Below are 12,513 nucleotides of genomic sequence, written 5' to 3' on the forward strand. Positions count from 1 at the left end.
TATCCAATCTGACAATTTCTGCCTTTTAATTGGATTGTTTAGGCCATTTATATTTAATGTTAACATAGATTTGGTTAGACTTAAATCTATCATCTGCCATCTCTGTGTCTGTTCCTGCTGAATGGATTTACTCCTGACGATAGGTCACACTTTCCCACTTGCATCCATTTTTTTATTGGATGTAAGATATTGTAAATTTTACATTATTGATTATTAGGTTCTGTTCTTTTCCTTTAACTTGTATTGAGGTTTATTTGTCATGAAGTTATTTGGCATCAGTTTAATCCCTTCTGGGATCCATTCTGGGCTCCCTTTTAAGTTTTGCTATGATGAATTTGGCCCCGCTGTTGTGGTGATAGGCTTCTGAGTGCTGTACCTGAAACCCTATGCATTAGTTCTTTCCACTCTGCCTGGCTGGATGTGAATTAGTTCCTTCCCCATGTGGTCTTTGGGGATTCTACACCTGCTCCTTTCTGGTGTTTCTTATCAAACACTGGTAGTTTCTCCACAGGCATGCAAATATCAGTGCACAGCTAAAGTTAATCAAAGGGAACTTTCCTCACGCCTCTGTAGCTCCCTCTCTGTGTTCCTTTTCTCTGCTTTGTAAACTCAGTGGTCTTGGCCTCCTCAGCCTCACATTTTGTTTCCTCAACTCAGAAACTCCACTAAGTTCTATTTAGGTTTCCTCCTTCTGGAATGAGATGAGGCTCACTCCTGGAAGTGAGATGGGCCCTTGTGTCTTGCAACGGGTTTCAGCCCCAGGCAAGTTCACTATGGATTCAGTGAGACTGAGGAATGACAATGGAACATTCTTGGGGTGAAAGGGTTTATTATCCGGCTTGTTCTCCTGGCAATAGGTCGAGCACTAGAATCATGTCTACATCCAACAGTTTGCAGGTCTGTAATCCTCCTTCATCTCTGCCTCCACCCAGAACCCGGGGCAGAGCTCTTTATATAGTGACTCAGTCACTAATAGCGTATTGCCTGCAGGTGTGGAAGCTGTAGCCCAGCAGCAGGCCAGTTCCATCATCAAGTAGTTTAGGGTCAGGTGAGGATCCCGGCCGTAGGAACTTCAGTGTATCCACAACTTGTCAGGCCTGCCTTGTTTTCTTCCTTCTTCCATGGTTCACTGTTTATAGTGCCTGAATTATCCAGTTTCTGGGTATTGTTTGTTTTTTGTTTTATCACGGACAGAGACAGAATTTTGTATTTCTAAGTTCTATGTAATCATGAAGTTTTATCCAATTCTTATTCATGAGGACACTTGCACCTTTGCTTCCATGATGGGGAATAGATAGAATGGTTGAAATATATTAGAGTTAAGGGCATAATTGCTATAATATATGGGCATATTTTCATAACCTGACTTGGAATTATTTCCTGAAAGTTTGGAATGCTTTCCAAGTCATTGTTGCACCATTTATTTATCTGCTTTCAGATTGTCTAATCCGGGTAACAGTAAATTCCACAGAATTTATTCAAATATGAAAACATGTGGAGTCTCAGAATCAGCTAAAGGTTATGTTTTCTAGGTAATATTTCCCTAAGGCTAAGTTATATTCCTTTTCATTTCAGAAGACCTTTACAGAAGCAGTTCATTTTACTAAGCATATCCACTCACATATCCCTATAAAATCAGTATAAGTATTTTGGTCCTAAATGGCATTTCCCTACAAAATAAAATATCCAATTAGCATATATAATGGTCTGTTTTAGTTCTTATGTTTTTTGATCTCTCTGAAGCAACTGACACTGTTGGAAACTACTGGTTGACTTCCCCAAGTGCTGTCCTTCATTTCTGAGGCATCATTCTCTCTTGGATTTGGGCTACTGATCTCCTAATTTCATCTATCTTTATGATGGTTCTTTCTTTTCCTATTTCTTTAAATATTTGATATTTAAAATTAAATATTAATTTTTGAAGTATAGATAATAAACATAAAGGTATACATATCATGGAGTTTAGTTCAATGAAGTTTTCATCAGCTGAACACATCAGTTTACCCAGGACCCCAGTCAAGCAAATGAACACAGCCAGAAGCCTGGGTGCCCCTCATGCTCTTTCAATTCTCCATGCCCACCTCCCCCCTGATGGGTAACCATTATCTTGCCTTTTAATAGCATAGATTAACCTTTCCTATTTTTTTAATTTTTAATTTTGGTATCATTAATCTACAATTACATGAGCAACATTATGGTTACCAGACTCCCCCCATCATCAAGTTCCCCCCACGTACCCTATTACAGTCACTGTCCATCAGCATAGTAAGATGCTGTAGAATCACTACTTGTCTTCTCTATGTTGTACAGCCCTCCCCATACCCCCCCACTGCATTATGTGTGCTAATCGTAATGCCCCTTTTCCCCCCTTGTCCCTCCCTTCCCACCCATCCTCCCCAGTCCCTTTCCCTTTGGTAACTGTTAGTCCATTGTTGGGTTCTGTGAGTCTGCTGCTATTTCGTTCCTTCAGTTTTTTTCTTTGTTCTTATACTCCACAGATGAGTGAAATCATTTGATACTTGTCTTTCTCTGCCTGGCTTATTTCACTGAGCGTAATACCCTCTAGCTCCATCCATGTTATTGCAAGTAGCATTTCCTGTATTTAAGTTTGACATAAGTGGAATAATACAACATGCACCCATGTTGTGTCTGTTTGCTTTTCATTATGGTTGTGAGATTTACATTATTTTTTATAGTTACAGATTGTTCACTCTTAGTGTTATATAATGATTTGATCTGTAAATATTCCACAATACATTTATCCACTTTACTACTGATGAATGTTTGAGTGGTTCCCAGTTTGGGACTCTTACACAGAGTACTTTTATGAATATTCCAGCATGTATTTTGTAGGTGAACACAGCATGTATTGTTGTGGGCTAAATACCTAGGAGGTGAACTGTTAAGTCATAGGTATGCATATGTTCAGCTTTAGTCAGTACTGATGCACAGTTTTCTACAACGATTTTATCAACTTACATTCCCACCTGCAACATGTGAGGTTCCAGTGGCTCCATATTCTTGAGGAAGTCAATGTATTCTGCTGTGTCCACTTTAGTCATTCAGTTGGATATGGGGTGGTAATTCCTTGTGCTTTTAGTTTGCAGGTCCCTGATGACCAGTGACAGCTAATACTTTCTCATGTGTTTATTAGCTTTGTGTATTAGCTCATGTGTATTTTGGCCTTTGTGAAGTGACTATCCAAGTCATTTGCCTGTTTTAATTGGATTATCTTTTTCTTATTGACTTATAGGAGTTTCATTATGTATTTTGGGTGTAAGTCCTTGGCCAGGTAGTTTTTGCTCACCTTTCATATATTCACTATCACTGGTTTTTGTCTTTTCTTATTCTTTACACTTTGCTGGCATATCTCCCCAATGATGGGCTTCTGATTTCTCTGGAGTCTTGATTGTGGACTGTCTCTCTGGAGTCTTGACCCTATTCCAGCTTGCGAGGTGGTGGTCCCAGGGGGGTGTTCACTTAACCTTACTACAATTGGCATTTTGTTTCCTCTGCTGAATCAGCTCTGCCTTGTATGTTCGTTATTTTCTTTCCCAGTGTAATTATGCACCAGGCATACAAGCTATTAAATTTGGGCCATACAGACTTTCCTTCTCATTCTCATCACTTCCATGCCCCTGCCCACAGATTCTTGTGAGCTCATATCAGATATATCTGTATAGCTAGGCTTGGCTTCCTCCCACATCACCAGTACCCAGGAAGGTCTAGGTCAACCTCAGAAGCCTACTTGGACATCCTGCCTCTAGGCTTGGCTTCTCATCTACCCAGTGTTTACTTTCTAAAACCATTCTGGGAAATTCCTTGCTTTATGTCAAGACTGTCATTAACTCCCTGTTTCATGAATAGTTTTATTGAGATATAATTTGCATACAGAAATGTTCACCCATTTGTACAATTCAGTGGCTTTTAGTAAATTCATAGATACATACAACCTTCCTAAGTCAATTTTAGACCATTTTAATCACCTCAAAAGGAAATGCATCCTGTAGCTACTGCCCTCCTACCCTCTTCCCACCCCCTCCAGGGCTGAGTAAGCCACTCATCCACTTTTGGTCTCTTTAGTTCCCCATCTGGACATTTCATATGAATGGAATCATATAGTATGTGGTTTTGGTGACTGGCTTTATTCACTTAGCATAATATTGTCAAGGGCCATCCAGGTTTACACATGCATCCACATTTCATTTCTCTTTATTGCCAAGTACAATTTCGTTGTATGGATATTCCAGATTTTGTTTATCTGGTCTTCAGGTGATGGACACTTGAATTGTTTCCACATTTGACTATTATGAATAATGCTGCTTTAAACATTTGTGTACAAGTCTTTGCTGGACAAATGTATTCATTTCTCTTGGGTGTAGACCTAGGGATGGGACTCCTGTTGGCCTCAGGATTAAGTGCACACATTTTAGCATGAGATCTGACACCCCTTGTGATCTAGACCTTTTAAGTGCTGAAATGTAAGCTTCTGAGTTCACCCTCCAAGCCTTGGTTGTTAGCTTATCTCCAGGCCTTAGCAGGGTGCCAGATAATTAGTGGGTGTTCAGTACCTACAGAATAAATGTGTATAAAGGGCTTCAAGCTCCCTCCCCAAAATTGTACATTGCGGTTGGTTCTACCCTGAAGTTCTTGTTACCAGTATCTTCTCCCTTCTCTCCTACCTGTCACAGCTCAGTGTGTCCTAATATTTTTTGCCCTCTGCCTAGAACCTGCTTTCCTTTTCTCCTCTGGGAAGCTTTCCTCATCTTCCCCAGGTTGCATTAGTTTCACTATCACCGATGCTCCTGCACCATTTTGTGAATAATTCTGTCACAACACTCAGCGAAGAAATTATCCTCCGTGTCTTTACTGACCATGGTACCCTCTAGATAAAAAATTCTTTGAGAACAGTGCCATGACTCATGCAAATTGGCAGTCGTGGGATCTTGCACAAGGCCTGGCACATGGCAGGTGCTCAATAAATACTGTTGCCTGAATGAATGATGGTTACACTGCTTCTGTAAAGCTTCTCTGTCATCTCTTCTTTTCACCTTGCCATATTTGAAGTTGAAAGGGAGCAATATTGACTTTGACTTAGTTGTCTTTTTAGCACAACATTTTTCTTTAGGTTGTCACTGGAGCCTTGGTTGTACCGTCTGTCGTAACGATATAAAACATGGAGAGATCTGCAAAGGAACAATCCCCCAAGCCCTTTCCTTCAGCTCCCAGTGTGCTCACCCCAGGATTTTGTACCCTGACATTCACAGCAAGATGATGCCAAATGTTTTGGTTAGTTTTCTGTCATTTAGCTGCGGTTATTTTCAACAAATTTGCACACACACACACACACACACACAATTCACATTAAGATTGCCTGTGCCCTTCCCGAAAGGAGGAAATGGCGCTATTTAAAGCACATGCAGTGCTCTATAAAACAAAATACTATTAATTAAGCAGATGGATGGTCCCTCAGACGGAGGAAACAAAAGCTGTTAGAATGTAGTTTGAATTTTCTTTTGCCTGTGGCTGTATGATGTGTATCTCAGAGACTGAGTTTATGTTACGCTATTAAACCCAGTGTTGTGAAAGAGAAAGACTAATGTAAAATACCTTCGAAATGTTAGGAGAAGTGACAGTAATCCCCCATAGGTTACTTATCTTTTTAACTACTAGGGTTAAATATTTATTTTACATCTTTCTCATAGTCATTTAAATGATTTCACAATTATAGAAGAAATATTTCTTCTATACATTTACAAAGTCTTGCTATTCTTAGCAAGGCTACTTTTATGGTCCAAGAGGATGAATTCAAATATGACTAAAATTTTATTTAGCTCAGATTACCCATACTCCAGTTGACAGAAGAGTGATGTGGGGAGGAAAAAAAAAAACAAGAACCTGGGTGGAATTAATTAGCCTCGAAGAGTGACAGTTTCCTCATCCCTAACAATGTTCGGAGTGGTGTCAGGTTCCTGGAAAGCGCAAATGTAAAATCATGGCACTTCTATCAGCATTTTCATTTGAATTCAAAGCTGCAGTGTTTATCAATTAACTGCGTCTCCCATCTGAACCGGTTTCTTAGTTAGCAATAGTTTTTATGCTCTGATTTGTGGAGCGTTGCTAGACTCTAGTTGCGGCTAGGAGAGAAAACCATTCAAACCACTAGAAGAACACCCCCACCTATCTTCTGTTTGAGTAAATCTGTTACCTTTACAAAGTGTATTTTCCTTGGCCATCTATTTTTTTTTAGATTTTTTATTAAGATATGATTGATATACACTCTTACAAAGGTTTCACATGAAAAAACAATGTGGTTACTACATTTACCCGTATTATCAAGTCCCCCCCCATACCCCAATTCAATCGCTGTCCATCAATGCAGCAAGATGCCACAGATCCACTATTTGCCTTCTCTGTGCTACACTGTTCTCCCCATGATCCCCCACACCATGTGTGCTAAACATAATACCCCTCAATCCCCTTCTCCCTCCCTCCCTCACCCCTCCCCTTTGGTAACCACTAGTTCATTTGTGGAGTCTGTGAGTCTGCTGCCATTTTGTTCCTTCAGTTTTGCTTCATTGTTGTACTCCACAAATGAGGGAAATCATTTGGCATTTGTCTTTCTCTGCCTTGCTTATTTCACTGAGCATAATACCCTCCAGCTCCATCCATGTTGTTGCAAATGGTAGGATTTGTTTCTTCTTATGGCTGAATAGTATTCCATTGTGTATGTACCACATCTTCTTTATCCATTCATCTACTGATGGACACTTAGGTTGCTTCCATATCTTGGCTATTGTAAAAAGTGCTGCGATAAACATAGGGGTGCATATGTCTTTTTGAATCTGACAAGTTGTATTCTTTGGGTAAATTCCAAGGAGTGGGATTCCAGGATCAAATGGTATTTCTATTTTTAGTTTTTTGAGGAACCGCCATATTGCTTTCCACAATGGTTGAACTAGCTTACATTCCCACCCATTGGCCATCTTTTGACAAATGGCATTCACTCTGCTTCCCAGCTCAGAGATAGTTGGTGCTAACCCCAGAGTGGACCAGGGTTAGACCTTAAGAGGAAGTGGGTACATGTTCAAGTAAGATATCCAGAGGGTGCTAAATCTCTTGAGCATGACTTCCCCAAGAATTGGCTTTATGGAATACAGGGAGACCTATGATGAAATAAAATCTTCATCTGAAAAACTGAATCTTGGCTCTGTGACCTTCCAGTTCTGAAAGGTGAAAATCCCTTTCACCAGTGAAAACCCCTCTGTATTTCCAGGCTGTCTTCGGCAAAGTGCAGCTCACACTTAGCTGGAAGCTGCTATTCACATGACCACATGAAATAACACCTCGAGTGTCATGACATTCATTGCCTAGTATGGAACAGGTCCTCAGTTAATGTTATGCTCATCTCTGCCCAGAGAAGTTAATTCCTAGTTTATATCTAGGGCTTCTTTTCTCTCTTGTGAACATGTGACTGGTTGTGCTTTGTGGTTAGAAATCACATGTAAGCACAGATGTCTAAGAAGTAGAGCTTTGTGGAATTTACAAATCCTGTTGGATATTCAGATTCTAGAAGTTGAGTTTTCTTGTTCATGTAAATGATACTCTGTAACTATTTGTTACTGAGTACAGTGTAGGCACTCAGGAAATGAATTAAAAAGGCTTGCAGATATTTTATCTGTAGTAATGAAAGCAGAAATAATCTAAATAACTAAGACCAGGAAAATAGGCTAGAAAATCATATGATATGAAATGTGCATCCACTGCTTTTTCTTTGCAAAGTCCATACAGAAACGGAGAATTATGTATGTGAAATAAGGTTAAGAGAATGAAGCATAGTCTATAACAATTACATATTTTATGTATGTGCATTTTAACATAGTATAATTAGATAGGTGAGACAAATAGGCAGATGGACCAAAAGAGAAAATATAAAATCAGAACCGAAACTGTCACAGGCTGGGGGAATTGAATGATACTTCTGTCAAAGTTCTCTTCATTATTGCTATGTATTGTTAATAAAAACTGCATTGTGGATTTGAGCCTATTTTCAGAAAACCAATTTTACTTTCCAAAAACGCTTTACGTATGATCTTCAGTTTTAATCAAAACATGGCTAGTTTCATCCAAAACTATCTCTCAAGGTACCTACCAGTCAGGACAATTTGGTGCTGGCAATGGGGTCTAGTCATTCATTTAGCTTCTCTTCTTGAGTGCCCACCAAGGGGTGGGCTCTGCCCTCTAGGTAATCGTGTGAGCAAATCATGACATTGTCCTCATGGGACTTATGTTCTCACAGTGGAGACAGACAGTAAGTGAATACAAAATTCATAATATAAACTCTCAGAGAGATCAGTACTATGGAAGTGGAACAGGGCATGGGGCTGAAGAGCAATCTGTTTCAAAGTTAAGATCCTGGATAACTTCTCAGTTGTGTATAAAACATGAAATGAGGGTGGTGCCTTCTTCTCCAGCACCTGTGCTCTGTCCATAGTAGGCTGAGCAAATTTGATTCATTTTGCCTTAGTCAACCCTCGTGCTTATTTCTCAAAATGACCTTCCGAGGCCAGGCTGGTGGAAGGGCAAGTTCAGAAGGCGCGCCTTACTGACCGACTCTTGTGTTGTCTTCTTGTAGTTTTCAGTGAGGACCTTCACTCCAGCCTCTACTTTGTCAATGCATCTCTGCAAGAGGTAGTGTTTGCGAGCACCACGGGGACCCTGGTGCCCTGCCCCGCTGCAGGCATCCCTCCTGTGTCTCTCAGATGGTACCTAGCAACGGGCGAGGAGATCTACGATGTCCCCGGGATCCGCCACGTCCACCCCAACGGCACTCTCCAAATTTTCCCCTTCCCTCCTTCAAGCTTTAGTACCTTAATCCATGATAATACTTATTATTGCACAGCTGAAAATCCTTCAGGGAAAATTAGAAGTCAGGATGTCCGCATCAAGGCTGGTGAGTACTGCGTCTCGGGCCTTATTCCCTCTGCCTGCTTGGGGTGGGGCGGGGTGAGTCGAAGATGGTTCTCCATAGGCGGAGAACCAAAGAAAAGCCACCATTAGTTCATTCTGACACTGCTGGCGGCTTCTTTGAGGTGGCGGAGCATCCCTAGTGGGTTTCAAAATGCCTTATATTGCTGGAAGTAAGATGTGAAGTTAGTGATATCCAGTTAGTGGGTAGGGTCTAAACTATGTCCCAAACCTATTGCATTGTGACTAACTGATACTCTGACCCAAACGTCCGGTGTCTCAGATCAGTGTGTATGCTTCCTGCCCCCCTGCTCCTCCCCTGCCCCTCCCCTGTCCTGGAGGCAGGTCATGGAGAGCTGGGGGAAAAGAAGGCAGACGGTTCAACTGGAATAAACCCTTAGCGTTGTGGGGTAATGTAGCTGAAACAGAGTCAGTGTAGGATTTGTGCTGTCCTTGTGAAATTTAAAAGAGAAGGGCGATTGTAGTATTTTTGACTATATCACATGTTGCTGGAATGTTGTCAAGGAATGAATCCTGAATTAGTTATATTTCTTTTAACCTGCTGTGTATATATTTTTAATTGCATTGCTTTAAGTCAAACCAGGAATATAGCCTTGGGTTCACAGACATCAGAAGTTACAAGTACAGCAGATACTGTGTCATTTTATAGATTTAACAAAGCTCTGGAAAACAAACTTGCAGCTGGATTCCAGTTAGCAAACAGTGCTAAGTATATTTTTTTAAGCTTAGCTTTTAAAATACCATGGTAAACTGACATAATATAATGGCAGGGCAAAGAGAATGTGACTTTGATTGTTGTCTTATACACCAGGTAGCTGGGGGAGCTTTATAATAATTTCTGCAGCAAGTGAGGAGATTCTGCTTGAAGACATCACAACATGAGCAAACTATGAAATGTATCTGAATCCCCGCATATGAGCTCTTTGATGTAAGCAATCAAACATTAGACTGTGACTCATTCTGCTAGGTAGTCATTTTCCCAATTATATTTTGATCTACATGACATGCTCATGAATTCCAAGTCCTGAACAAGAATGCATTTATGAAAGGAAGAAAAAGATTAGCTTTCATTAGAGATATGAAAAATTGATACCCCAAGTAATTAAAATAATGCAAATGCAATTTATATAGAGACCTCTAAACCTGACAAGCAGGAAGATATAGTGCATGTCTTTTACTTGGCAAGCTAAAAATTTTAATGATGGGTTACAGAAACCTATTTATAATCTCCAAGTACCACACAGAGAAAAACTCCAAACAGCTAAGCTTGTGTGTGTTAATCCACTATTTTTACTTGGGTTTCCTGTCACATAAAGGAATTAAACACTTACTCCTGTTTTAACTGCTATTTTCTAAATATTTGTCATGGAACTGATTGTTTTTGCATGCCACTGAACATCTTAGAGGGGTGGAAATTGCATCATCTTGTCTGGCAGTTAAGCAACCAACTACCTCCCACATAGTTACACCATCACTGCTTCTGTGCTGGTATTCTGGCCATCGGAAGCCCTATTGAATGTGAGGCCAGCATATATGATCGCTGTGTCTGTTTGAACTTACAAGATAGACAGCCACGTTGCCCAAATGAAAATTTTTTCTCACTTAATTTTACTTTTATTATGAGCATATTATGATTATAATCATCTCTTTGAGCTTTTTTGTTGGGTACTTGAAAATTTGGTCTCACCGTTTTTATGTAGATGCCAGTAGGAACTGGATGGCCATTCAGAGGAACAGAGGAGAGGGGTATTAATGTCATCCAATGGTGGTTGTGCGGACTGGTGCAGGATGAGAACTTTCAGCGTACTTGCTGTGCGTCAGGCCGTTCTGAAAGTCTACATGTCCCTCCCTATCAGCGTCGGGATTTTCCTGGAATGAGCCCGTAGGGAAAATGGCCTCAGAATCTCCCTTTCAGTAATATAGGCAATTCTTTTTCTTAAGAGTTTTCAACAACTTTGCTCAGGGACTAGGGGTCAACGAAACAGGGATGGTTCATCTGTCCTGTCTCATTAATCAGCGATCCTTGTTCTCCCACGTAAAATTCTTGCTCTTTCTGTTCTAAGGGCTGGATTGCAGATGGTCCACTGAGCTAGGATCACCTGTTGCCCATGCTGTGGGTGCTACTTATCAAACAGTAACCAGCAGTAAAAAAACCTTGAGAAGTAAAAAAAAAAAAAATCTAGTGACTGTTTCCCTTTTATTACACTATCGTTAAGAGAAATGGACTGGGACTTCTGCTTATGGCCAACATGGAGTGGCAGGGACTGAACTTACCCTTTTATTTGAAGCATCAAAGTAGATAACATGCATAAAAAAAAAATGGATTCCAAGACTAGCCAACAGGTAGTAAAGGAAAGTCGTCGTGAGAAATGGAACAAATAGCTGAGCCTATGGTCATCTCAGCTCATTGCCTTATTTCCAGGTGGAGGATACATAGGCCTGCATAGGAATTTTTATAGGATCTTTAGTTGTGATTTTGCTAAAGATAGGAAGCAACAAAGGCGTTCTTCAGCTTGCTAACGGATAGTGACGCTCTCCCCTTGACTCAGCTTTAGTCAGGCTCCTATGATCCCTTCTCTTGATGAGTCCTTGACCTTGACCTTCTCTGTTTGTCCTCCCCAGCCCAGTTTTAGTAAGAATCCTGCTAAGTCATTCCCCGACCTTTAATATCTGCTCACTCTTGACATCTGATCAAGCTCCTCATCTTATCCTCCATGTATAAGTCTTTGCCCTGCCTTTAGCAAGGATTCCCTAGCCTGATGTCTCCTCTCAGTGATTTTCCATTGACTGAAACCCTCGCTTTGCTCTTTGGCTATAAATCTCCACTTGTCTTTGCTATATTCAGAGTTGAGAAAAATTTCTCTCCCCTATTGGAATAGTCATGACCCCTATTCAAGACAATTATCTTGAATAAAATATTTCTTTACATTTTAACAAGTCTGAGAATAATTTTTCTTTAACAATAAACAAACTGTGGTATATCTATCCAATGGAATATTATTCAGTCGTGGAAAGCAATGAGCTATCAAGTTATGAGAAGACATGGAAGGACCTTAAATGCAAATGACTTAATGAAAGAAGCCCATCTGAAAAAGCTACACACTGTCTGATTTCAACTAGATGGCATTCTGGAAAATGCAAAAATTAGTGGTTGCCTGGGGCTGGTAGGGAAGGAAGAAAGGATGAATAAGCAGGTCACAGGAAACTGTTCGGGCAGTGGAACTATTCTGTATGGTACCTTGGTGGTGAATACATGGTATTATTCATAGAACTGTACAGTACAGAATGAACCTTACTAGAAACTCTAGACTTTTGTTAATAATGATGGATAAATATTGGTTCATTAGTTATAACAAATATACCAAACTAATGCAGATGCTAACAATGATGGAAATGTAGGGGGTGGGTAGAAGGAGTGTATGGGAACTCTGCACTTTCTATAAACCTAAAGCCGCTCTAAAAAAGAAAATCTATTCCAAAAAATTATTGAGAAATACATCAAGTGGCTTACTCAGCAGACAGCAT

The 12,513-nt window shown here is 40.3% G+C and overlaps 1 protein-coding gene across 2 annotated transcripts in view; it reads left to right on the forward strand.

Moving 5' to 3' along the window:
* Nucleotides 1-12,513, forward strand: part of DSCAM (DS cell adhesion molecule) — a 718,205-nt gene that overhangs the window by 94,736 nt on the left and 610,956 nt on the right. For both annotated transcript variants that reach the window (XM_073231316.1, XM_073231317.1), the window contains exon 2: nucleotides 8,636-8,953. In XM_073231316.1, the coding sequence (XP_073087417.1) occupies nucleotides 8,636-8,953 (318 nt within the window). The remainder of the gene's footprint in view (nucleotides 1-8,635; nucleotides 8,954-12,513) is intronic.

Source organism: Manis javanica, chromosome 3, assembly GCF_040802235.1.
Source record: "Manis javanica isolate MJ-LG chromosome 3, MJ_LKY, whole genome shotgun sequence".
NCBI classification, from domain to species: Eukaryota; Metazoa; Chordata; class Mammalia; order Pholidota; family Manidae; genus Manis; species Manis javanica.